Source organism: Melanerpes formicivorus, unplaced genomic scaffold (assembly GCF_026170545.1).
Source record: "Melanerpes formicivorus ecotype bairdi unplaced genomic scaffold, bMelFor1.0.p_v2 SCAF_425, whole genome shotgun sequence".
NCBI classification, from domain to species: Eukaryota; Metazoa; Chordata; class Aves; order Piciformes; family Picidae; genus Melanerpes; species Melanerpes formicivorus.
In genome coordinates, this window is record NW_027142777.1 from 100527 (window position 1) to 127211 (window position 26685).

A 26685-nucleotide genomic window follows, 5' to 3' on the forward strand; every position below is an offset into this window, starting at 1 on the left:
GAATGAAGCTGGAGGTGGGGAGGAAGTTCTTCCCCATGAGAGTGGTGAAGCCCTGGAATGGGTTGTCCAGGGAGGTGGTTGGGGCCCTGTCCCTGGAGGTGTTTAATCCCAGGCTGGCTGAGGCTGTGGCCAGGCTGATGTAGTGTGGGGTGTCCCTGCCCATGGCAGGGGGTTGGAACTAGCTGATCCTTGTGGTCCCTTCCAACCCTGACTGATACCGTGATACTGTGATACTATAGAAGTGGGAGGGCCAGGCAGCGGTCCTGCGGCTTCAGGGAGACAGCCAGCGCTGAGGCAGAGCCTGGCGCCTCCGAAAAGCCAAGCGGCAAACTTCAGGCGCAGGCAGATTGTGCTGGGAGAGCAGACACTAAAGGTCACGCTGCAAGAGACTGCAGGGGAAAGGCTGCGCCCAGCGCTTCCTGCCGCCTGCCTGCTGCCAGCCCAGCCGCTGCCGCTGGGAGCCGGGCAGCGCCCCGCACCTCGGTGCCAGTCGTGCCAGCCTCACCTCCCCCTTCCTGCTCGAGGGGGCTTTGCGAGGTGCTCACGGTGCGCATCAGCACACCCTGGCCTTTTGCCCTCGGGAGTTGCCCTGTGCCCCCTGGGATATTGAAGGGAAAACACATCCCTGCCGTGGCAGAGCTGCGGACACGGCCCCCGGCAGAGAAGCCGCAGGCGAAAGCAGGAGGCCTGCAGGGCCCGGGGTATGTGTGCTGGGGCTCCCTCCAGCGAGGCTCATTTCCCTGCGAACAGCGCCCCCCGACGGCCGCACTGCGGCCCTGCAGCCCGCAGCCCTTTCTTACCGCTGATCACGGACGGCAGCTTGGTTTCTCTTGTTTCCGGCCGCAGCCAAGGCAGAACAGCCTCCGTTTATAGCAGACCGGGGAGCCTGCTCTCACTGGCAAAAGGCAGAACCAGCACAGCAGCTCCTTGCCTTTTCTCTCCCAGCAGCAAGGACTCTGCGGTGCTGCACCCTGCCTGCTCACCCAGGGGCTGCAGGATCAGTCCCCAGCTGCTGGAGCCCTCAGCACGGCGTGTCACCAAGGCACATCAGTGCTCTGAGTTTCAAGCGACTGGTTTGGTATGTCACAAAGGTAACGACCCCTGTCTGGACTCTACTTGTATCATCCCATTATGGGAGGAGATGGAGGAAAGGAGGTTGAGGGGAAATCATAGTAGAACTCATAGGACTAGGGGGAATGGAATGAAGCTGGATTGGGGAGATTGAGGCTGGAGGTGAGGAGGAAGTTCTTCCCCATGAGAGTGGTGAAGCCCTGGAATGGGTTGTCCAGGGAGGTGGTTGGGGCCCCGTCCTTGGAGGTGTTTAAGGCCAGTCTGGATGAGGCTCTGGGCAGGCTGATGTAGTGTGGGGTGTCCCTGCCCATGGCAGGGGGGCTGGAACTAGCTGATCCTTGTGGTCCCTTCCAACCCTGAATGATACTATGATACTATGAATAGAATAAACCAGGTTGGAAAAGACCTTTGAGATCGTGGAGTCCAACCTCTCACCCAACACCATCTAATCAACTAAACCATGGCACCAAGTGCCTCAGCCAGGCTCTTCCTAAACACCTCCAGGGATGGGGACTCCACCACCTCCCTGGGCAGCCATTGACAGCCACTCTTTGGGTGTTGGGTGCTAGGTTGGACTTGATGATCTCTGAGGTCTTTTCCAACCTGGTTGATTCTGTGACTGCAGAAGCCAGGACAGCACTGGGTTGGTAAAGCATTTCAAAGCACTCTGCAATGTTTCTAATAACCCAAAGCACTTCAAAATGCACTCTAGCACTTAATGTCAGATCGATTTATTAGCAGAAAAGATGTTTTGCTGCGAGGCAGACACTCAACAGGGAACTTCTGTCATCCTCACTCAAGGGGCCAAATGATTACTGATGGTTAACACCTGCTGTTATTGAAATGACAGCTCTGCAATGAATGGAAGAGACCCAAAAATGCATATGGAAAATACATACAGGACATAAAATGTGCAACTTCAACATTCCTTGAATGGACTGTAACTGCAGTGTGGCCAGCAGGAGCAGGGAGGTCATTCTGCCCCTGGACACTGCACTGGTTAGGCCACACCTTGAGTCCTGCGTCCAGTTCTGGGCCCCTCAGTTTAGGAAGGAGGTTGACTTGCTGGAATGAATCCAGAGGAGGCCAACAAAGTTGGTGAGGGGCTTGGAACACAGCCCTGTGAGGAGAGGCTGAGGAAGCTGGGGTTGCTTAGCCTGGAGAAGAGGAGGCTCAGGGGTGACCTTCTTGCTCTCCACAACTACCTGAAGGGAGGTTGTAGACAGGCAGGGGTTGGTCTCTTCTCCCAGGCAGCCAGCACCAGAACAAGAGGACACAGTCTCAGGCTGCGCCAGGGGAGGTTCAGGTTGGATGTTAGAAAGAAGTTCTACACAGAGAGAGTGATTGCACACTGGAATGGGCTGCCTGGGGAGGTGGTGGAGTCACCATCCCTGGAGGTGTTCAGGAGGAGACTTGATGGGGTGCTTGGTGCCATGGGTTAGTTGTTTAGCTGGTGGTGGATTGGTTGGTGGGTTGGACACGACGATCTTGAAGGTCTCTTCCAACCTGGTTTGGTTTATTCTAAATGGCTTATTCTAAATGCTAGGTAAGAAACAAACATCTGGAGCTCATTTGCAAAGTAAGCTCTGCAGAAGACATCTAGGTCTGCCATGGCTCTCCCTGGTAAGAAGAGGACATGCCCAGCAGTGCCTACAGAGCCCATGGGTTGAGAGTGAAACTCCTTTCACCTTGTGCCTGGATAAAGACCCTCTTTTGTAACCCCAGGAAGGCCATGGTTTAGTTAGTCCTGAGGTGTTGGGTGCTAGGTTGGACTTGATGATCTCTGAGGTCTTTTCCAACCTTATTGATTCTGTGATTCTATGAATTAAAGGAGTGGGGTTACAGTGACAACCAGGCTGCAGAGAGCCTCTGTAGCCTTGTGAGCCTTCCAAGCCATCCCAAAACCTCTCTTTTTAAAAGAAATTACAAAAAGCAAAGGTAAAATCTTAACTCCTCATGAGTTATGAAGCAGAATCCATGCCAGTGCTTCTCAACTGACATTTTTATGTGGGAGTTAGGCCACACCTTGAGGCCTGTGTCCAGTTCTGGGCCCCTCAGTTTAAGAAGGACATTGAGAGACTTGAAGGTGTCCAGAGAAGGGCAACAAGGCTGGGGAGAGGCCTTGAGCACAGCCCTGTGAGGAGAGGCTGAGGGAGCTGGGGTTGCTTACCCTGGAGAAGAGGAGGCTCAGGGGAGACCTCCTTGCTCTCTACAACTACCTGAAGGGAGGTTGTAGATAGGAGGGAGTTGGTCTCTTCTCCCAGGCAGCCAGCACCAGAACAAGAGGACACAGTCTCAAGCTGCACCAGGGAAGTTTAGGCTGGAGGTGAGGAGAAAGTTTTTCACAGAGAGAGTCGTTTGCCATTGGAATGTGCTGCCCAGGGAGGTGGTGGAGTCCCCATCCCTGGAGGTGTTCAAGAGGGGATTGGATGTGGCACTTGGTGCCATGGTTTAGTCATGAGGTCTGTGGTGCCAGGTTGGACTCGATGATCTCTGAGGTCTCTTCCAACCTTGGTGACACTGTGAGACTGTGAATGTAATTTGCATTTAGGTGCCAGTGTCCACAGCCAAATTCTTTCAGGCCTGCATCCAGCAGCTGAAACAAAACAAAGCCAGTCTTTGCCTGCATTAATTCAGCTGGGCTGCACTTGAGGAAGCACACAGAGCACCAGAGAAGCGGCACGAAACGAAACAGCTCTGCTGCTGGGGCAGCTGGAAGGGGTTGAGAGAGACAAGCTTGATCTCCAAACCACTCACCTAGCAACAACTGGCATCTCAATGGCTTGGACTCTTTGATACAAGCAGACTGAGAAGCAAAAGCCACTTTCAGGGGCAGGAATGATTGTTGATCTACCATAGTATCAGTCAGGGTTGGAAGGGACCACAAGGATCATCTAGTTCCAACCCCCTGCCATGGGCAGGGACACCCCACACTAGATCAGCCTGGCCTGAGCTAGAAGATTCCTTTAATGGCAGTACTTTCAGAAGCAGAGTTTGTTTCTGCATCCTGCCAGCCCAGACCTTGGAACTCCATTCCCTCAACCCATAAAGCAAGCCAGGTACCACTGTGTTAGTCCTCTGATCCATCAGCAATAAACTTCTCTTCATCTTGAGCCACCCAGTTACTTTCACAGAAAATACAAGCAGCATTTCCTCCCTCCCCCCTCCTAACCCTCCCCTCCAGGAACATCTACATTAAAAAGACCTGCAGGTAATTCTGGAGAACATTTAAGACATCATAAATAAACCTGTGCTAAAAATCACTCTCCAGGCAATAAATAAAACTCCTCCTTCATTGAAAGTGCAAACAGGCTGCATTAGAAAAGGGACCAAGCAAGACTGCAGAAGTGCTTCACTGTTCAGCAGTGACCCAGACACAGCTTCTTGTTTTGGTGCTGCTGGTCATCTGATGATTTTGTTTTCTGAACCCCATCTAGAGAGAAAAAAGGAAAGGGGGGGAAAAAATAGAGGGTGTGAAACATTAATGCAATAGCAAAGCAGAGTTTTGAGCACTCAACACATAGAGGCACACTGGAATGACACTGGGGGAGGGTTTGAGGCAGGGGCACTTGGCTTCTCTCCATGCAGAGGAACAGGCAAGAACCATAGTAAAGGAAACACAGTAAGGAAAACCTGCCACTGAAAACAGTGCAGTGTGGGAAAGGCAAAGCATGTCACCTCAGATAGGATGCTGCTAGAAAAATGAGCCCTGCTAGAGCTTGTCAGAGCACCCCAGGATGATCTGCCCCCAGCTGGGTCTAAAAGTGATTAGCAGAGAGAAGGACAAACAAGACCTAACATTGTGCAGTGTTGCTCAGCCTGGAGAGGAGGAGACTCAGGGGTGACCTCATTGCTCTCTACAGCTACCTGAAGGGAGGTTGTAGACAGGCAGAGGTTGGTCTCTTCTCCCAGGCAACCAGCACCAGAACAAGAGGACACAGTCTCAAGCTGTGCCAGGGGAGGTTTAGGCTGGAGGTTAGGAAGAAGTTCTACACAGAGAGAGTGATTGCCCATTGGAATGGGCTGCCCAAGGAGGTGGTGGAGTCACCATCCCTGGAGGTGTTCAGGAGGAGACTTGCTGGGGTGCTTGGTGCCATGGGTTAGCTGTTTGGGTGGGTTGGATTGGTTGATGGGTTGGACACCATGATCTTGAAGGTCTCTGCCAACCTGGTCTGGTCTATGTAAATGTGAGCTCACTTACTACTTCAGTCATGAAATGAATCAATGAAGACATACTTACTTTCCCTGGCTGTTGGGTCATGGAACTCAAGGGCATTAATGTGCAATGGATTGGGTTGCCACTGGAAAAAGAAGGAAAAAGCTTCACTTATTGCAGAAAACACATCAGAAGGAGAAAGAAAAAGTACCCTGCAGTCTTCAGTGTGAGGCATGCCTAGGGGTGAGGTGGGAAATGAAGGGCTCCCCTCCAGCACACAGTTGCTTGGAGGGCAAGAAGCTGTCAAGGGATGTGTGGCCATTTACTGCCTCTAGAAAAAGAAATGAGCCCCCCCTCAAAGCAACCATGCTGCAGTTTGCCATGGGGAGCAAGCTGAGTGCAGCTGCACTTGGCCACCTTCAGAAGCACACAGTGATCTCCCACATCAGCTGCCACACTGACTGCACAGATGGGTGGACTCCAACAGGATGGCATTCAACAAGTCCAAGTGCCAGGGGCTGCACATTGGCCACAGCAACCCCATGCAGAGCTACAGGCTGGGGTCAGAGTGGCTGAGAGCAGCCAGGCAGAGAGGGACCTGGGGGTGCTGGTTGATGGTAGGCTGAACATGAGCCTGCAGTGTGCCCAGGCAGCCAGGAGGGCCAATGGCATCCTGGCCTGCATCAGGAACAGTGTGGCCAGCAGGAGCAGGGAGGTCATTGTGCCCCTGTACACTGCACTGGTTAGGCCACACCTGGAGTGCTGTGTGCAGTTCTGGGCCCCTCAGTTTAGAAAAGATGTTGAGTTGCTGGAAGGTGTCCAGAGAAGGGCAACAAAGCTGGGGAGGGGTTTGGAGCACAGCCCTGTGAGGAGAGGCTGAGGGAGCTGGGGTTGCTTAGCCTGGAGGAGGCTCAGGGGTGACCTTCTTGCTGTCTACAAGTCCCTGAAGGGAGGCTGTAGCCAGGAGGGAATTGGTCTCTTCTCCCAGGCAACCAGCACCAGAAGAAGAGGACACAATCTCAAGCTGTGCCAGGGGAAGCTTAGGCTGGAGGTGAGGAGAAAGTTCTTCACTGAGAGAGTCATTCATCATTGGAATGTGCTGCCCAGGGAGGTGGTGGAGTCCCCATCCCTGGAGGGGTTCAGGAGGGGATTGGATGTGGCACTTGTGCCATGGTCTAGTCATGAGGTCTGTGGTGACAGGTTGGACTTGATGATCTTTGAGGTCTCTTCCAACCTTAGTGATACTGTGATCCTGTGCCAGGAAGCCTTGGAGAGCACTTCAGAGTGGGAAGAGACCACCTCAAACAACAGCAATGAGTTGGAGGGAAAGCTGCAAGGCAATCACTTGCCCCTACCACCTGGAATATGACACAGCACTTGTCTTCAGTGCTGTGACAAAGCAACCTCTCAGTTCCACTCCCATGGCTCAATGGCAGAGGAAAACATTCCTGCAAGGCTGGCTGCAAGCACCTGCTCACTCTGCCCCGCTCCAATGCTGCCCAGAGCTTTCAGAGGCTGTTCTGACACTTACTGTGAACTTGCTTACACCCTGGAGTTCACCAAACTTCATATAGGATATGTCTGCTTTCTTCTTTCCAGCATCAACATCTCCTGCATAGATCTGCTTGATCCCAGCCCCTTTGATTAGAGGAACACATTCATCACAGGGACACTTGGTGACAAAGATCATGCTCCTCTCATCCGGCTTTATGTCTCGGCACCTACGAGGAGTCAGGAGACAGAACCTCAGAGTTGGTAACTCCAGGGGTTGGACTGGGGACATCCCACAGGAGCAGGCAAAGAAGTGTGGCAGGATTTCCCCTGGACTCAGCACTGGTTAGGCCATACCTTGAGTCCTGTGGCCAGTTCTGGGCCCCTCAGGTTAGGAAGGACATTGAGACACTTGAATGTGTCCAGAGAAGGGCAACAAGGCTGGGGAGAGGCCTTGAGCACAGCCCTGTGAGGAGAGGCTGAGGGAGCTGGGGTTGCTTAGCCTGGAGAAGAGGAGGCTCAAGGGAGACCTCATTGCTCTCTACAACTACCTGAAGGGAGGTTGTAGCCAGGTTGGGGTTGGTCTCTTCTCCCAGGCAAGCAGCACCAGAACAAGAGGACACAGTCTCAAGCTGTGCCAGGGGAAGCTTAGGCTGGAGGTGAGGAGAAAGTTCTTCACTAAGTCATTGGCCATTCGGATGTGCTGCCCAGGGAGGTGGTGGAGTCACCATCCCTAGAGGTGTTCAAAAGGGGACTGGATGTGGCACTTGGTTCCATGGGTTAGTTAGTCCTGAGGTGTTGGGTGCTAGGTTGGACTTGATGATCTGTGAGGAATCATAGTATCACAGTATCAGTCAGGGTTGGAAGGGACCACAAGGATCAGCTAGTTCCAACCCCCCTGCCATGGGCAGGGACACCCCACACTACATCAACCTGGCCACAGCCTCAGCCAGCCTGGGCTTAAACACCTCCAGGGACAGGGCCCCAACCACCTCCCTGCACAACCCATTCCAGGGCTTCACCACTCTCATGGGGAAGAACTTCCTCCTCACCTCCAGCCTCAATCTCCCCACCTCCAGCTTCATTCCATTCCCCCTAGTCCTAGCACTCCCTCAGATCCTGAGCAGTCCCTCCCCAGCCTTCCTGTAGCCCCCTTCAGATCCTGGAAGGCCACAATGAGGTCACCTGGGAGCCTTCTCTTCTCCAGACTGAACAGCCCCAGCTCCTGTTCAGTCTGGAGAAGAGAAGGCTCTGAGGTGAGCTCGTTGTGGCCTTCCAGATGGCTGTTTGCTGCTCCACCTCATTTGAGCCTTTTCCAACCTTACTGATTCTACGACAGGCATAAACAAGACTGTGACTGCCATCCACACTTCATCTCAGTGCATCACACCCTGCACCTGTCCCCTGCTGATTTCTGACCTGCCTCCTTACTTCCTGAGGCCAAAGGCAATCCCTTACCTGAAGGTGAGGGCGTTCTGCTCCGCGTGGATGATGTACCTGAACTTCCGGATTTCCCGATCCTTCTGCTTGTCGTCCATGTGGGGGAAGTCAGCGTACTCAGACCCCACAGGAAAGGCATTGTAACCACAGCCCACAAAATACATGGCTCCTGTGCCATCACAGCTCCTCTGCAACAGCAAGCAAAGCATCACAGGGGGAGACATTTAAGTTGAAGAGGGTCAGTTAGAGGGCAGAAAGGCTCTGCAGAGGGACCTCGACCGACTGGACAGATGGGCAGAGGCCAACAGGATGGCATTCAACAAGTCCAAGTGCCAGGGGCTGCACTTTGGCCACAGCAACCCCAGGCAGAGCTACAGGCTGGGGGCAGAGTGGCTGAGAGCTGCCAAACAGAGAGGGACCTGGAGGTGCTGATTGACAGCTGCCTAAACATGAGCCACCAGTGTGGCCAAGAAGGCCAATGGCATCCTGGCCTGCATCAGGAACAGTGTGGCCAGCAGGAGCAGGGAGGTCATTGTGCCCCCGGACTCAGCACTGGATAGGCCACACCTTGAGTCCTGTGTCCAGTTCTGGGCTCCTCAGTTTAAGAAGGACATTGAGACACTTGAATGTGTCCAGAGGAGGGCAACAAGGCTGGGGAGAGGCCTTGAGCACAGCCCTGTGAGGAGAGGCTGAGGGAGCTGGGGTTGCTTAGCCTGGAGAAGAGGAGGCTCAGGGGAGACCTTCTTGCTGACTACAGCTACCTGAAGAGAGGTTGTAGCCAGGAAGGGGTTGGTCTCTTCTCCCAGGCAACCAGCACCAGAACAAGAGGACACAGTCTCAAGCTGTGCCAGGGGAAGCTTAGGCTGGATGTTAGGAAGAAGTTCCTCACCGAGCGAGTCATTGGCCATTGGGATGTGCTGCCCAGGGAGGTGGTGGAGTCCCCATCCCTGGAGGTGTTCAAGAGGGGATTGGATGTGGCATTTGGTGCCATGGTCTGTGGTGCCAGGCTGGACTCAATGATCCTGGAGGTCTCTTCCAAGCTTGGTGAGACTGTGATTTTCATAGTGATGTGCATGGACAACACCCATGTCAAAGCTTACAGCAAAGTCAGCAGCTCAAGGCAGACACAAGGCTATGGAATTCTGAGTGCAGGACAAATGTCACATTTGTCAATACTTACTGATTTTTCTTCTGCCCAAATAATAGCTCCAACTCCTGTTTTATGATCCTCTGAAATACACAAGATTTAAGCAGTAAGTGACAAACAAAGCCCTTCTGGGTTACCCATACAGTAAGGTACAGCATCACGTGGATGGAATCACCTTTATCTTTGGACCACTAGATGGATAAGGAACTGGCTTGATGGCTGCACCCAAAGAGTGACTGTCCATGGCTCCATGTCCCAGGGGAGGCCAGGGACAAGCAGAGTCCCTCAGGGATCACTCCTGGGACCAGGCTTGTTCAACATCTTTGTGGGTGCCATGGACAGTGGCACTGAGTGCACCCTCAGCAAGTCTGCTGATGACACCAAGCTGTGTGGTGCAGCAGACAGGCTGGAGGGAAGGGAGGCCATCCAGAGGGACCTGGACAGGCTGGAGAGGTGGGCACAAGCCAACCTCAGGAGGTTCAACAAGACCAAGGGCAGGGTCCTGCAGCTGGGTGGAGGCAATCCCAGGCACAGATCCAGGCTGGGCAGGGACTGGCTGGAAAGCAGCCCTGAGGAGAGAGACTTGGGGGTGCTGGGGGAGGAGAAGCTCAACAGGAGCTCTCAGTCTGCACTTGCAGCCCAGAAAGCCAATCAGATCCTGGGCTGCAGCAGGAGAAGTGTGGCCAGCAGGGCAAGGGAGGTGATTCTCCCCCTCTGCTCAGCTCTGGGGAGACCCCACCTGGAGTCCTGCCTCCAGTTCTGGAGCCCCTATTGCAAGAGGGATCTGGAGGTGCTGGAAGGTGTCCAGAGAAGGGCCAGGAGGATGAGCAGAGGGCTGGAGCACCTCTCCTGTGAGGACAGACTGAAGGAGTTGGGGCTGTTCAGTCTGGAGTAGAGAAGGCTCCCAGGTGACCTCATTGTGGCCTTCCAGGATCTGAAGGGGGCTACAGGAAGGCTGGGGAGGGACTGCTCAGGATCTCAGGGAGTGATAGGACTAGGGGGAATGGAATGAAGCTGGAGGTGGGGAGATTGAGGCTGGAGGTGAGGAGGAAGTTCTTCCCCATGAGAGTGGTGAAGCCCTGGAATGGGTTGTCCAGGGAGGTGGTTGGGGCCCTGTCCCTGGAGGTGTTTAAGGCCAGGCTGGCTGAGGCTGTGGCCAGGCTGATGTAGTGTGGGGTGTCCCTGCCCATGGCAGGGGGGTTGGAACTAGGTGATCCTTGTGGTCCCTTCCAACCCTGACTGATACTATGATACTATCACTGCTTTGTGGAGAGGAACAAAGAATTGCAGAAAGATGAAGAACTTCCAAGTTCTATCAAGAACTATGAAGTCCTAGGAGTCTATTGCAAAAGCTGGGTGTGCTTTAACTGCAAGGCCACCCATTCTAAGACTTTGCTACATATATCTGGGCTAGAGCTGATGAGCAAGTTCTTCCCAGAAAGAGAGATTGGCCACTGGAATGTGCTGCCCAGGGAGGTGGTGGAGTCCCCATCCCTGGAGGTGTTTAGGAAGAGCCTGGCTGAGGCACTTGGTGCCATGGTTTAGTTGATTAGATGGTGTCGGGTGATAGGTTGGACTCGATGATCTCAAAGGTCTTTTCCAACCTGGTTAATTCTATTCTATTCTATTCTATTCTATTCTATTCTATTCTATTCTATTCTATTCTATTCTATTCTATTCTATTCTACTCTACTCATACAGGTGTTGGACACATTGCCAGAGCAGTCTTTGCTAGCACTGTCTGTGAAATACCTGCCCTGATTTTCTCTTGGAGAGCTCAGTGCTTCCACAGTCTACACTACACACCACCACTGAGTTCACAGTATCATAGCATCAGTCAGGGCTGGAAGGGACCACAAGGATCAGCTAGTTCCAACCCCCCTGCCATGGGCAGGGACACCCCACACTACATCAGCCTGGCCACAGCCTCAGCCAGCCTGGGCTTAAACACCTCCAGGGACAGGGCCCCAACCACCTCCCTGCACAACCCATTCCAGGGCTTCACCACTCTCATGGGGAAGAACTTCCTCCTCACCTCCAGCCTCAATCTCCCCACTACTGCTGCTCCCATTTCACAGATCCAAGAACAGAATTGAGCAGATTGCTGAAGGAAACATTTGGAAGGAGGAAGACTGAGATGAGGAATTGCTCTCTTCAGGAGGCACATCCTTTCTCCCCTGCTGCAGCAACTCACCTGTCCGATACTCCAGCAGCCTGGCTTGTATCATGCAGTGCCTGGCAATCTCCTGGGGCAAACACTGATGGTCTGTCTCATTTGACCCCCATGGCTCACTGCTGTAAAACCCAAAGCAGCCAAAGACAGGGACACTGGCAGCCACTGTTGCCAAAACCAAGACAAGGTCTTTCATGTTCTGCCTCAGGTTGCTGAAGTATGGATTTTCACAGAGGTTCTCCAGCCCTATGGTCATCAAGATCTGCTTGTGCACCTCCTCGCTGGACACCAGGAACAAACCTTCATACTCCCTTATTCTCTCTTGCCTACATGCAGTATAGAAGTCAGTGCTGGAGTCTGGCTGAGTTTTTGCTATCTTTTGAATAAAGTCAAACTTGGTGGAAGTTTCTTCCACAAACTGCACCATGTAGCACACCAAGGGCTGCAGCAGCACGCAGACACGGGCACGGCTGTTCGACTTCAGCCTTTCCACCGCTTTGGCATCCAGCTTTGCATCTTCACTACTCAGGGGACTGGGAGCCTCACTCTGCAGGCTGATTTCAGGATCTGCAGGCCAGTAAGAAATCCTGTTCACCCCAGCTGGAAGAGAAGGTAATGCAGCAAAAAGGAATCATGCAGTGTAAGCTTCGTAAGCAGCACACTACTGATTAACTCTGCTTTGACTGCTTTAACATCCTGACTGCTGCTCAGGGGGCAGCTGGATGACAAAAATGCTGGCAGGTGTGAGGACCCAGAGCTCATCAGACTTTACAATCAGCCTACAAGTCTTCACAGAAAGAGATGGGCAACAAGGCTGGGGAGAGGTCTGGAGCACAGCCCTATGAGGAGAGGCTGAGGGAGCTGGGGTTGCTTAGCCTGGAGAAGAGGAGGCTCAGGGGAGACCTCATTGCTCTCTACAACTACCTGAAGGGAGGTTGGAGCCAGGAGGGGGTTGGTCTCTTCTCCCAGGCACCCAGCACCAGAACAAGGGGACACAGTCTCCAGCTGCACCAGGGGAAGTTTAGGAATCATGCAGTATAAGCTTCATAATGAACACACTGTGGATTAACTTTAGTTTGATTCCTTTAACATCCTGACTGCTGCTCAAGGGGCAGCTGGAGGACAAAAATGTTGACAGGTGTGAGAACCCAGAGCTCATCAGACTTTATAATCATAGTATCATAGTATCATAGTATCATTCAGGGTTGGAAGGGGCCACAAGGATCATTCAGTTCCAACCCCCCTGCCATGTGCAGGGACACCCCACACTAGAGCAGCCTGGCCACAGCCTCATCCAGCCTGGGCTTAAACACCTCCAGGGACAGGGCCTCAACCACCTCCCTGGACAACCCATTCCAGGGCTTCACCACTCTCATGGGGAAGAACTTCCTCCTCACCTCCAGCCTCAATCTCCCCACCTCCAGCTTCATTCCCTTCCCCCTAGTCCTAGCACTACCTGAGATCCTGAGCAGTCCCTCCCCAGCCTTCCTGTAGCCCCCTTCAGATACTGGAAGGCCACAATGAGGTCACCTGGGAGCCTTCTCTTCTCCAGACTGAACAGCCCCAACTCCTTCAGTCTGGCCTCACAGGAGAGGTGCTCCAGCCCTCTGCTCATCCTCCTGGCCCTACAATTCTTCCCTACAACCTACAATCTTCCCAGAAAGAGAGATTGGCCATTGGAATGAGTTGCCCAGGGAGGTGGTGGAGTCACCATCCCTGGAGGTGTTTAGGAAGAGCCTGGATGAGGCACTTGGTGCCATGGTTTAGTTGATCAGATGGTGTTGGGTGATAGGTTGGCCTTGATGATCTCCAAGGTCTTTTCCAGCCTGGTTAATTCTGTGTTCTATTCTGTAAAATATATTTGTGGCAGCCTAACTTTGCATCTCACCTAAAGCAGATACACTACCACCACAGACAAAGAAGTTAGCCCCAACAGAACATGATGCTGAGATTCAACACCAGTATTTGCAGAGAGGCTGTAGCAGCAGAGTGCATTTCAACAAGTGGATCATCTGTCTTGCCTTCACCTCCCTTGGGGAAAGGAAACCATAAAGTAGCTCTTTGTGCATAAAAAAACACCCTTCCTTTGATGCCACAGACAAGCAATGGGAGAGCAAGGAAAACTGTAGTAGCTCCTTTGGGAGCTGGGGTTGCTCAGCCTGGAGAAGAGGAGGCTCAGGGGAGACCTTCTTGCTCTCTCCAACTCCCTGAAGGGAGGTTGGAGCCAGGTGGGGGTTGGTCTCTTCTCCCAGGCAGCCAGCACCAGAATAAGAGGACACAGTCTCAAGCTGTGCCAGGGGAGGTTTAGGCTGGATGTTAGGAAGAAGTTCTTCATAGAAAGAGAGATTGGCCATTGGAATGTGCTGCCCTGGGAGGTGGTGGAGTCACCATCCCTGGAGGTGTTTAAGAAGAGCCTGGATGAGGCACTTGGTGCCATGGTTGAGTTGATCAGATGGTGTTGGGTGATAGGTTGGACTTGATATCAAAGGTCTTTTCCAACCTGGTCACTTCAATTAAATTCAATTCAAGTCAATTCAACTCAAATCTATTCTACTCTACTCCAGTCTACTCTACTCCCCTCTACTCTACTCCATTCTACTCTAATCTACTCCACTCTACTCCATTCTACTCTACTCCATTCTACTCTAATCTACTCCATTCTACTCTACTCCATTCTACTTCACTCCACTCTACTCCATTCTACTCTACTCCATTCTACTCTAATCTACTCCATTCTACTCTACTCTACTCTACTCCATTCTACTTCACTCCACTCTACTCCATTCTACTCTACTCCATTCTACTCTACTCTACTCCATTCTACTCTACTCCATTCTACTCTTACTCTACTCCACTCTACTCTGCTGTAATTCTGGGCCTAGTCATCAGGCTTAAGATAGCTCTGGCCAAGTGCAACAGGGATGTCAGAACCTCAGCAGCCCATGCCAGCCAGTGCCTCAGGGGCTCAGCAGTGAACTTCAGTTTCTTAACCATCACCTCTGGGAAATGCACACTCAGTAGTGTTTTCTGCCTTGTGGAGAGCATTGGTGCTGGCTATGGACAAGTTGGGGACTGGTACTCACCAATGGGACAGTGCAGAGAGAACAGAAGCTTCCTGGCACCATCAACCACAAGCACAACATTTGCTCTTAGCTCTACTACACTCACTGCTTACCATTCACAATCATTTTCAAGCAGGTTGAGCAGGGCTTTCTGGAAAAATACAGATCACAGTTTTTAAGTCTTGATCCATGCTTAATGAGGGCAATCTGTCCAGCATGCAGGTCTGGGCTGGAACAATGAAGGCCAATAATCTTCATGTTTTTCACCACCACTAGGCCACTCTTCTTCACCTGCAGAAAAATGCATTCCTGTTACTGCTATTTCCCTTTCCTTTTCACCAGCAAGTCCACAGAGATGTTAAAGCTATTCCCCAGGTAGCAGTAATCAGCCAGGATCAGAGCATTACTGTGTCCAGTTCTGGGGCCCTCAGTTTAAGAAGGACATTGAGACACTTGAAGGTGTCCAGAGAAGGGCAACAAGGCTGGGGAGAGGCTTTGAGCACAGCCCTGTGAGGAGAGGCTGAGGGAGCTGGGGTTGTTTAGCCTGGAGAAGAGGAGGCTCAGGGGAGACCTTCTTTACTCTCTACAGCTACCTGAAGGGAGGTTGTGGCCAGGTGGGGGTTGGTCTCTTCTCTCTAGCAACCAGCACCAGAACAAGAGGACACAGTCTCAAGCTGTGCCAGGGGAGGTTTAGGCTGGAGGTGAGGAGAAAGTTCTTCACTGAGAGAGTTGTTAGCCATTGGGATGTGCTGCCCAGGGAGGTGGTGGAGTCACCATCCCTGGAGGTGTTCAAGAGGGGATTGGATGTGGCACTTGGTGCCATGGTCTAGTCATGAGGTCTGTGGTGCCAGGTTGGACTCAATGATCATTGAGGTCTCTTCCAACCTTGGTGCTACTGTGAGACTGGGGTGAAGCTGGTGAAACCAATCTCCTGATGCATTCCAGCTGCTACCAGGATACTCCTGCCTCAGATGTGTAAGTTGGTTGGTTTCTCTGTGGTTACAGAAAGGAGGCTGCACTAAACCCTGTGTCTAACCCAGCTGCCACCCTGAACTGAATTACTGAATTTGAAGCTACTTCTGAAGCCAGAACAGTGAACAGTCACCCACCTCTCTTACAGAGCTAGCCTGCCACACACCAGGCTGTAGGCCTAATTGTCACTCAGCACCACACAGAATCACAGAGTGTTAGGGGTTGGAAGGGATCTCCAGAGATCACTGAGTCCAACCCCTGTGCCAAAGCAGGTTCACCTAGGGCAGGCTGCAGAGGAAGGCATCCAGGTGGGTTTGGAAAGCCTCCAGAGAAGGAGACTCCACAACCTCTCTGGGCAGCCTGCTCCAGGGCTCTGTCACCCTCACTGTGGAGAAGCATCTCCTTGTGTTCAACTGGAAACTCCTGTGCTCTAGCTTCTACCCCTTGTTCCTTGTCCTATCACTGGGCACCACAGAAAAGAAACTGGCACCTTCATCTTGACACCCTTCTATCAGACAGACAGTAACAAGATCCCCTCTCAGCCTTCTCATCTCAAGACTAAAGAGTCTTAGCATCTTAGAGCAAACCAGGTTGGAAGAGACCTTCAAGATCATCCTGTCCAACCTAGCATCCAACACCACCCAAACAACTAACCCATGGCACCAAGAGCCCCAGTTCTCTCAGTCTCTCCTAACAGGAGAGGTGTTCAAGTCCTGCAATCATCCTCTCAGCTCTCTGTTAGATTCTCTTGCTCTTTAACATCTTCATTGATGATCTGGACAAGGGGATTGAGTGCATCATCAGTAAATTTGCAGATGACACCAAGCTGGGGGCAGGAGTTGATCTGCTGGAGGGTAGAGAGGCTCTGCAGAGGGACCTGGACAGGCTGGACAGATGGGCAGAGGCCAAGGGCAGGAGATTGAACACATCCAAGTGCCAGGTGCTGCACATTGGCCACAACAACCCCAGGCAGAGCTACAGGCTGGGGTCAGAGTGGCTGAGAGCAGCCAGGCAGAGAGGGACCTGGGGGTGCTGGGTGATGGTAGGCTGAACATGAGCCAGCAGTGTGCCCAGGCGGCCAAGAGGGCCAATGGCATCCTGGCCTGCATCAGGAAGAGTGTGGCCAGCAGGAGCAGGGAGGTCATTCTGCCCCTGTACACTGCACTGGTTAGGTCACACCTTGAGTCCTGTGTCCAGTTCTGGGCCCTTCAGTTTAGGAAGGAGGTTGACTTGCTGGAATGAGTCCAGAGAAGGGCAACAAGGCTGGGGAGGGGCTTGGAACACAGCCCTGTGAGGAGAGGCTGAGGGAGCTGGGGTTGCTTAGCCTGGAGAAGAGGAGACTCAGGGGTGACCTTCTTGCTCTCTACAGCTACCTGAAGGGAGGTTGTAGACAGGCAGAGGTTGGTCTTTTCTCCCAGACAGCCAGCACCAGAACAAGAGGACACAGTCTCAGGCTGCGCCAGGGGAGGTTTAGGCTGGAGGTTAGGAGGAAGTTCTACACAGAGAGAGTGATTGCCCATTGGAATGGGCTGCCTGGGGAGGTGGTGGAGTCACCATCCCTGGAGGTGTTCAGGAGGAGACTTGATGGGGTGCTTGGTGCCATGGGTTAGCTGTTTGGGTGGGTTGGATTGGTTGATGGGTTGGACACGATGATCTTGAAGGTCTCTTCCAACCTGGTTGGGTTTATCCTAAATAAAGGGTTTATTCTCTTCAGCAGATCCCTGACTCTCTTGAGCTGGGGAGCCCCAAACTGGGCACAGGCTTTTATCTCCTCCTGTCCTGGCTGCTAGAGGTGCTATGGATGCTGGCACAAGGGCATGTCCAGCAAGAGCACAGTATTGAAACCTTTTGCCTTGTTGGTTTGTTTTAATCACACCAGGGGACTTTTTATCTACTTCTAAGAAAGATGTTTTAAATGCTTAGCTGAGGTTGGTTTGGGCTTTCTTTTCCCTCCTCTGGACTAGCTGCCATGTAAAAAGCAGTTAGGTTAAATTCACTGCAGGAGCCACAAGTGCCTGTTGAGAAAGATCAGCCAGTGGTAAATGCAGACATTTTTACCTGGGATTTTTTCTGTTGCTCAGATGAGGGAAAGAGCTCCATCCACAGGCTGAACAAAGTGAAAAGGTTGACCTTAGAAAGTCTTGGCATTTGACCTGTCATTGAGAGAAAACAAAAGAGAAAGATGAAGGAATAGGATGAACCAGGTTGGAAAAGGCCTCTGAGATCATCCAGTCCAGCCTAGCACCCAGCACCATCTGATCAACTAAACCATGGCACCAAGTGCCTCAGCCAGGCTCTTCCTAAACACCTCCAGGGATGGTGACTCCACCACCTCCCTGGGCAGCACATTCCAATGGCCAATCTCTCTTGCTGTGAAGAACTTTCTCCTCACCTTGACCTTAAACTTCCCCTGGCACAGCTTGAGACTGTGTCCTCTTGTTCTGGTGATGGCTGCCTGGGAGAAGAGACCAACCCCAACCTGCCTACAACCTCCCTTCAGGTGTTGTAGAGGGCAATGAGGTCTCCCCTGAGCCTCCTCTTCTCCAGGCTAAGCAACCCCAGCTCCCTCAGCCTCTCCTCACAGGGCTGTGCTCAAGGCCTCTCCCCAGCCTTGTTGCCCTTCTCTGGACACCTTCAAGTGTCTCAATGTCCTTCCTAAACTGAGGGGCCCAGAACTGGACACAGGACTCAAGGTGTAGCCTAACCAGTGCTGAGTCCAGGGGCACAATGACTTCCCTGCTCCTGCTGGCCACACTGTTCCTGATCCAGGCCAGCCTGCCATTGGCATCAAGTTGTTTAGCCTCATTCAGTCTCTTAAACACTTCCAGTGATGGTGACTCCACCATACTATCATAGTACCAGTCAGGGTTGGAAGGGACCACAAGGATCAGCTAGTTCCAACCCCCCTGCCATGGGCAGGGACACCCCACGCTAGATCAGGCTGGCCACAGCCTCATCCAGCCTGCTCTTAAAGACCTCCTCCCCAGCCAGCCCATTCCATGGATGGAATGTTTACAAAGAAACCCACATTGCTGAACAATACATCTTCTACATCACAGCTGCTAGAGATGGTTCATCCATGCCTGCTATTACTGCAGCTAAATCCACTCTGTCCTCTTCAGGGCAGTAGCTGTCAACTCAGAACCCTCACATCTGGTTGCAGAGATCAGATTTGTGGAAGAAGAAGAAGTGGGGATGCTGTCACTGAACTTCAGTCAGTTAATTCTGTTCAGAGGTGAATCATAGAATCAATAAGGTTGGAAAATACCTCAGAGATCATCGAGTCCAACCTAGCACCCAACACCTCAGGACTAACTAAACCATGGCTCCAAGTGCCACATCCAATCCCCTCTTAAACACCTCCAGGGATGGGGACTCCACCACCTCCCTGGGCAGCACATTCCAATGGCTAACAACTCTCTCAGTGAAGAACTTTCTCCTCACCTCCAGCCTAAACTTCCCCTGGCACAGCTTGAGACTGTGTCCTCTTGTTCTGGTGCTGGTTGCCTGGGAGAAGAGACCAAACCCCACCTGGCTACAACCTCCCTTCAGGGAGCTGTAGAGAGCAAGAAGGTCTCCCCTGAGCCTCCTCTTCTCCAGGCTAAGCAACCCCAGCTCCCTCAGCCTCTCCTCACAGGGCTGTGCTCCAGACCTCTCCCCAGCTTTGTTGCCCTTCTCTGGACTCCTTCCAGCAACTCAACATCTTTCCTAAACTGAGGGGCCCAGAACTGGACACAGGACTCAAGGTGTGGCCTAACCAGTGCTGAGTACAGGGGCACAATGACCTCCCTGCTCAGCCTCTCCTCACAGGGCTGTGCTCAAAGCCTCTCCCCAGCCTTGTTGCCCTTCTCTGGACACCTTCAAGAGTCTCAATGTCCTTCTTAAACTGAGGGGCCCAGAACTGGCCACAGGACTCAAGTATTGCTTCACACTTGGCAGGAAGTGAATCAAGTCTTCAGAAGAGCTCCAGTCCCTACCTCAGGGGTGCTTACAGAGAGCTGTAATGAACACAGATTCCTCTGCAGGTCTCACAACCACTGTCTGACATGAGTACTAGTTCTGGTTTTATCCCTTCCTGCACATATCAAAGTTGTTGCAAGGGAGAAAGAGGCAAGAGTAGCACATGGAAATGTAGAAGAGTTATCTATATGCCAGCAGAGAAAAACCTTTCTTTAAGCAGTGCCAGCTGTTTGGAAGAGATGCCATCAGAGACCAAGGCTGCTTTCCTCCTGACATGTCTGTGCACTCAAACAATTAGCACAGCAGCCAAACATGTGCAATCCACCACTGGGATTCATTTCAGCAGGTTGTTTTGGCACAGAAGTGTGACTTTGGGAAGCAACTACAGAGCTCTCAGCAGCACCACCTCATGCCAGGCTGCCCACTGCCATGCCACCCCCCCTGCCAGCACTGCCAAAGGCCTCCTGGGCAGCACAGAGAGCTGTGCTAGAAGTGCACATGGCTGGCACCTGCACTACACTGCAAACTCATTCCACAAGCCACAACCAAAGCCAGAGAATTGGTTTTCTGCAATGAGCACTGAGTTCATTCTCACTACAGCCCCTGTGACAGGCTGGCCAGATGGGCAGAGTCCAGGGGCCTGAGAGTGACCACATCTAAGGGCTGGGTTCCACACACTGGCCACAACAACCTCATGCAGTGCCACAGGTTGGGGGCAGAGTGGCTGAGAGCAGCCAGGCAGAAAGGGACTTAGGGGTAAAGGCTGAACATGAGCCTGCAGTGTGCCCAGGTGGCCAAGAAGGCCAGTGGCATCCTGGCCTGCATCAGGAGCAGTGTGGCCAGCAGGAGCAGGGAGGTCATTGTGCCCCTGGACTCAGCACTGGATAGGTCACAACTTGAGTCCTGTGTCCAGTTCTGGGGCCCTCAGTTTAGGAAAGATGTTGAGATGCTGGAAGGTGTCCAGAGAAGGGCAACAAAGCTGGGGAGGGGTCTGGAGCACAGCCCTGTGAGGAGAGGCTGAGGGAGCTGGGGTTGCTTAGCCTGGAGAAGAGGAGGCTCAGGGGAGACCTTCTTGCTCTCTACAACTCCCTGAAGGGAGGTTGTAGCCAGGTGGGGGTTGGTCTCTTCTCCCAGGCAGCCAGCATCAGAACAAGAGGACACAGTCTCAAGCTGTGCCAGGGGAAGGAGGTGAGGAAGAAATTCTTCCCAGCAAGAGAGATTGGCCATTGGAATGTGCTGCCCAGGGAGGTGGTGGAGTCACCATCACTGGAGGTGTTTAGGAAGAGACTGGATGGGGTGCTTGGTGCCATGGTTTAGTTGATTAGATGGTGCTGGGTGATAGGTTGGACTTGATGATCTTGAAGGTCTTTTCCAACCTGGTCTGGTCTATTCTATTCTATTCTATTCTATTCCCCTCCCTGCACACACACATTCATTTCCCACATAGCAAGCTAAAACAACCCATGCACCTCACACCAGCTCACATGTATGCCATCATGCTCCCTAAAATGGATTACTTTGGCACACAGAGCAGACCTGAAACAGGACACACCAGACACAAGTCTGAATCACTGTTTGTTTTCTTGGACCTAGTCCAGATGGGACCTGGCAAACACATGGGAAACAAAGTGTAGAACGTCTTGGTTCGCAGTGCTGTGATGAAATGACATAAATTTATCATAGTATCAGTCAGGGTTGGAAGGGACCACAAGGATCATCTAGTTCCAACCCCCCTGCCATGGGCAGGGACACCCCACACTAGATCAGCCTGGCCAGAGCCTCAGTGAGAAGCAGGAGATGATGATGACTGGTGCCACATCCAGCTGGCAGCCAGGCACTAGTGGTGTCCCCCAGGGATCAGTGCTGGGCCCCAGCCTGTTCAATATCTTTACTGATGATAAAGGTTGAGGGCATTGAGTCCATCATCAGTAAATTTGCAGATGACAGCAAGCTGGGGGCAGGAGTTGATCTGCTGGAGGATAGGAGAGCTCTGCAGAGGGACCTCGACAGGCTGGGCAGATAGGCAGAGTGCAAGGGCAGGAGATTGAACACATCCAAGTGCCAGGTGCTGCACATTGGCCACAGCAACCCCATGCAGTGCTACAGGCTGGGGGCAGAGGGGCTGAGAGCAGCCAGGCAGAGAGGGACCGCTGGCAGGGGGGGATGCAGCAGGCAGGAATACAGAAGGCCATTAGGAGTGGGAGCGCAGGCAGGCAAGCAGGGGGCGGGCAGGCAGGGAGCACACTTGACTGCATTGCCCATAACGGGCAGGAGCGCTCCGAGGCACGGCAGGTGAGAAGGGGCAAGGCAGGAGCCCCCTGAGCAGCGCCCGGGGGGCACAGCCTGACAAGCGCCTGGGTAAAGGACAAACCGCACTGCTCCGGACACTTGGTCAAACACCTGGCAGCAGCCGGTGGGCGAGCACAGAGCCGCGGAAACGCCGGCAGCACGCTCCCTCCCGCCTCCCCGCCGGCCCCTGGCGCTGGCTCCCTGCGGCGGCGGGGCTCCAGGTCCCTCGCGGTGCGGGCAGGCCCCGGCCCGGGCCGACCCCGCCGCCGCCAGACCCCCACGGCGGGCAAAGGGCGGCGCTCACCGGCCATGCTGTCGGTCTGCGTGCTCGCCGCGCTCACCCGCGGCCCCGCCGCCGCCGCCGCCGCCTCTTCTGCGCCGTGCATGAGTGCCGAAGCCGGGGCCGGCTGCCCCCCAGCCCCTCCGGCCCCGCCCCCGCGGCGTCCCCGCTCCTCCCCCGGGGCGTCGCCGCGGCGGGGACGTCCGCCGGGCAGCTGCCTCTGACGGGCGGGCGCCTCGACCAATAGGAAGCGGAGGGTGGAGCTTTCTGTGACGGGGCGGCCCGGGGCGGGCTTGTGCTGCTGAGATCCAGCCCGCCCCTTGCTGTCCCGCAGCGGCTTTGCCTCCTGTGGCGGGAGCCGCGCTGCCTGCTGCGGTGCTGCCTGCTGCGGTGCTGCCTGCTGCGGTGCTGCCTGCTGCGGTGCTGCCTGCTGCGGTGCTGCCTGCTGCGGTGCTGCCTGCTGCGGTGCTGCCTGCTGCGGTGCTGCCTGCTGCGGTGCTGCCTGCTGCGGTGCTGCCCGCCTGCCCGCCCAGCTGCGGCGTCGGGGCTGCGTTAGTGCCCTGCGCTCACCCTCGCTGGCCTCCAGGGGAAAATCCAAGGCTGTGGGCAGAAAAAGGGCTCAGAGGGTCACCCCGGGCCCGGCCAGCCTTCTGCTCCACAGTATGGAAGCAGCTTCCGTAGCCAGCTTGCAAAGCACGTGGCTTTTCTGTTCATTGGGAGCATCGCTCTTGTGCTGCCCTGCTGAAGGTACCTGCTGAGGCACCTGGGTCAGGTGTGCGGCAAAAACTCTTCTTTCATAGAGCCAATAAAGCTGGAAAAGACCTCAGGGATCATCAGGTCCATCCTGTCACCCAACACCATCTCATCACCTAAACCATGGCACCAAGTGCCTCAGCCAGGCTCTCCCTAAACACCTCCAGGCATGGGGACTCCACCACCTCCCTGGGCAGCACATCCCAATGGCCAATCTCTCTTGCTGGGAAGAACTTTCTCCTCACCTCCAGCCTAAACTTCCCTGGCACAGCTTGAGACTGTGTCCTCTTGTTCTGGTGCTGGCTGCCTTGGGAGAAGAGACCAACCTCTGCCTGGCTACAACCTCCCTTCAGGGAGTTGGAGAGAGCAAGAAGGTCTCCCCTGAGCCTCCTCTTCTCCAGGCTAAGCAACCCCAGCTCCCTCAGCCTCTCCTCACAGGGCTGTGCTCCAGACCCCTCCCCAGCTTTGTTGCCCTTCTCTGGACACATTCAAGTGTCTCAATATCCTTAAATTGAGGAGCCCAGAACAGGCCACAGGACTCAAAGTGTGACCCAACCATTGCTGAGTCCAGGGGCAGAATGGCTGAAGCATGTTTATGCCTGAAATCTATCACAAGCACAGTGCTGCTGGCTCGTAGAGATAAGGGGGAGTTGGCCTGGGTTCTGAGGAGATCATAGCCATGGGTGTCTCTTGTGAAAAGCCTTGTGCTTGCTCCACTGGAAATACCTTCTTCAAGTAAGGTCTGGCTCTGCAGAGGGACCTGGACAGGCTGGACAGATGGGCAGAGGCCAAGGGCAGGAGATTGAACACATCCAAGTGCCAGGTGCTGCACATTGGCCACAACAACCCCAGGCAGTGCTACAGGCTGGGGTCAGAGTGGCTGAGAGCAGCCAGGCAGAGAGGGACCTGGGGGTGCAGGTCGATGGTAGGCTGAACATGAGCCTGCAGTGTGCCCAGGCAGCCAGGAGGGCCAATGGCATCCTGGCCTGCATCAGGAACAGTGTGGCCAGCAGGAGCAGGGAGGTCATTGTGCCCCTGGACACAGCGCTGGTTAGGCCACACCTTGAGTCCTGTGTCCAGTTCTGGGCTCCTCAGTTTAGGAAGGAGGTTGAGTTGCTGGAAGGTGTCCAGAGAAGGGCAACAAAGCTGGGGAGGGGTTTGGAGCACAGCCCTGTGAGGAGAGGCTGAGGGAGCTGGGGTTGCTTAGCCTGGAGAAGAGGAGACTGAGGGGTGACCTTCTTGCTCTCTACAACTACCTGAAGGGAGGTTGTAGACAGGCAGAGGTTGGTCTCTTCTCCCAGGCAGCCAGCACCAGAACAAGAGGACACAGTCTCAGGCTGCACCAGGGGAGGTTCAGGTTGGATGTTAGGAAGAAGTTCTACACAGAGAGAGTGATTGCCCATTGGAATGGGCTGCCTGGGGAGGTGGTGGAGTCACCATCCCTGGAGGTGTTGAGGAGGAGACTTGATGGGGTGCTTGGTGCCATGGGTTAGTTGTTTAGGTGGGTTGGATTGGTTGATGGGTTGGACACAATGATCTTAAAGGTTTCTTCCAACCTGGTTTGGTTTATTCTATTCTATTCTAAGTTGCTAAGACCCAGAGAGTACATTTTTCCTGTTGCTTTCCTTTGTGCTATGCTGTTACCAGCCAGCTGATCACATCCTTGGTGAAAGAAGTCTCCCATGTAGAATGAAAAAAACTCATTTTTAAAGAGAGAGGGGGAAAAAAAGTACCCAGGGCACTTGGGTTTATGCTCCTTAATCAATAGTTTGATTTCTTTGTTGCCTTTTGTTACATGTGTTTCTCTTCTTATCAGTCACTAGGGCAGTGCTTTGATCTCTTAACTGTTCCTAGCTGACAGGAGGTTAATGAATGTGTGACTAAAATTAACAGCATCCTGCACTGGGAGGAAGCACTTTGGGGTTATGGGATTTGTCTGCACATGGCTCACAAGAGTTCAGCTGCTGGGTTTCAGCCTGCTTGGACAAACAGTGGCTTTACTTCTAGGGGAGCTAAAAAGACTGCTGAGAAAAGCAGACTTATTTTTTTCAGGTAGAGGATGAACAGAAGCTGCATTTCTCCAAGGGGCTTCATGCTTCCTTTGAAGCATGTGTAGGTAAATACATGAAGTAGGTAAATACACAGTCTGGAGGGAGCTGAGATGCCTTCCCTCAAAGAGCTTAGAATCAATCCCACGTGAACAAGTGTCAAACAGAATAGAATTAACCAGGTTGGAAGAGACCTTTGAGATCATTGAGTCCAACCTCTCATCCAACACTATCAGCTAAACCATGGCAAGTGCTGACAGAGTGACCCACAGAATCACTACAGGTGGAAAAGAACTCTAAGCTCATCAGGTCCAGCCATGATCTAACTCTACCAGGGTTACTACTGTGCCATAATCTCCAGCACCACACCTAGCTAGCTTTGAAATGCATCCAGGGATGGTGACACAACCATTGTAATTCACAGAGTGATTGGCCATTGGAATGTGCTGCCCAGGGAGGTGGTGGAGTCACCATCCCTGGAGGTGTTTAGGAAGAGACTGGATGGGGTGCTTGGTGCCATGGTGTAGTTGATTAGATGGTGCTGGGTGATAGGTTGGACTCTATGGTCTCAAAGGTCTTTTCCAACCTGGTTAATTCTATTCTATTCCATTTCCCTGGGCAGCCTGTTCCAGACTTTGGGAACCCTTTCAGTATATTGGTAGGATCTTGTGTACATCCTTTCCAAAGCATTCTTTGGATTTTCTTACTCTGATTACTGCTTTCTGATATGAAAAAACAGTTCAGTGCCACATCTCACTTTTGAGCTGCTGACCAAGGGACTTGTGATGCAGCCAGTGGGAAGAAGCAGCACCTTATCCTATCATAGTATCAGTCAGAGTTGGAAGGGACCCCAAAGATCATCTGGTCCCAACCCTCCTGCCATGGGCAGGGACACCCCACACTGATTGCACCTGGTTTATTCCCAAGCCCAGAATGCTGCTGCTGCTGCTACCAAGAGCATGACCTTCAAGAAAGAGGCTCCAATCACTGCACCAAACAACACATGGTGTAAAAGGCACCTACTGATTTGCAAGATCCCCATGTGAGTATGTAGGTAGCAAACTGGGCTGCATTCAGCTGATTTTTCTCCAGGTTGGAGGAAACTTGTAGCAAACACTGACATGATTGCCACACAGCATTAACATCTTAATTAAGATGTTAACTGTGCCCACTTTAGGTCTACTGCCAAATTCCAGAGACAATTCCCTTCTCCTTTAAGGGAATCTTGAAGTACTCAATCTAAAAACTGAAGCATAGAGGCAAAGATAAAGTTTGTGTTGGTTCCTTGAGTTCTTTGCAAGTAGCTGTCTTAGAATGGGGCTGATTCCTGTGTACTGGCACTTTGTCTTCTCTTCATTTGCTCTCCTGACTGTTCTTTTAGATTCTACTTGCAGAAAGACCAGCAGGGTTTTAAGAGCACAATATGCATGACTGCATCTTTTCCTCTAATGTATCTTCCCTAGCAGTGGGGAAGAATGACTCTCTCAGAATGTACCCATCTGAGCTTCCAGTTCCCCAGGATCTTGGAAGGACTTCTGTGCAACAGCAGCTTCAGCCTCTGCCACAGAGAGCAGGCAAACTGGTGGCTGATGGGCAGTGCAAGGGAGGCTGTGCAGAGATATAAAAGGTGATAGGAAGCATTTAGAGAGAGGCACAGATTGCTGAAGTTAAGACAAAAAGGAAGGGAAGGCAGCATGCAATATGCAGCAGTCACATGGACCCAAGTGGTGAGGGAGGTTGTAGGCTTGCTGGAGTCTGTCAGGGGTCAGTACATGGTCACTCATGACCTGAGGGGCATAGAGAGGTATCATAGTATCAGTCAGGGTTGGAAGGGACCACAAGG

At 53.0% G+C, this 26685-nt stretch overlaps 1 protein-coding gene across 2 annotated transcripts; it reads right to left on the reverse strand.

Annotated features, from left to right (window-relative positions):
• Nucleotides 1–1797: 1797 nt before the first annotated feature.
• CDADC1 (cytidine and dCMP deaminase domain containing 1) lies at nt 1798–22170 on the reverse strand. Of its 2 annotated transcripts, none has more exons than XM_068170563.1 (9): nt 22066–22170; nt 17571–17665; nt 14654–14831; nt 11500–12045; nt 9339–9388; nt 8177–8346; nt 6759–6948; nt 5312–5372; nt 1798–4504 (listed from the first exon to the last, which is right to left on the reverse strand). In XM_068170563.1, the coding sequence occupies exons 1-9, from the start codon at nt 22145–22147 to the stop codon at nt 4431–4433; spliced, it is 1446 nt and encodes a 481-aa protein (XP_068026664.1). In that variant the 5' UTR covers nt 22148–22170; the 3' UTR covers nt 1798–4430. The 2 variants fall into 2 exon arrangements, with proteins under 2 accessions (XP_068026664.1, XP_068026663.1); XM_068170562.1 differs by having other exon boundaries at nt 11500–12078.
• Nucleotides 22171–26685: the final 4515 nt, after the last annotated feature.

Excerpts from the sequence above, each read along its gene's own strand:
- CDADC1 (XM_068170562.1), bottom strand. The coding sequence starts at position 22,147 with ATGCACGGCGCAGAAGAGGCGGCGGCGGCGGCGGCGGGGCCGCGGGTG. Across the intron at positions 5,373-6,758 it reads AGGGTGTAAGCAAGTTCACA|TGGCAACCCAATCCATTGCA; the intron begins GTAAGTGTCAGA and ends TTCTTTTTCCAG. Across the intron at positions 4,505-5,311 it reads TGACCCAACAGCCAGGGAAA|ATGGGGTTCAGAAAACAAAA; the intron begins GTAAGTATGTCT and ends TTTTCTCTCTAG.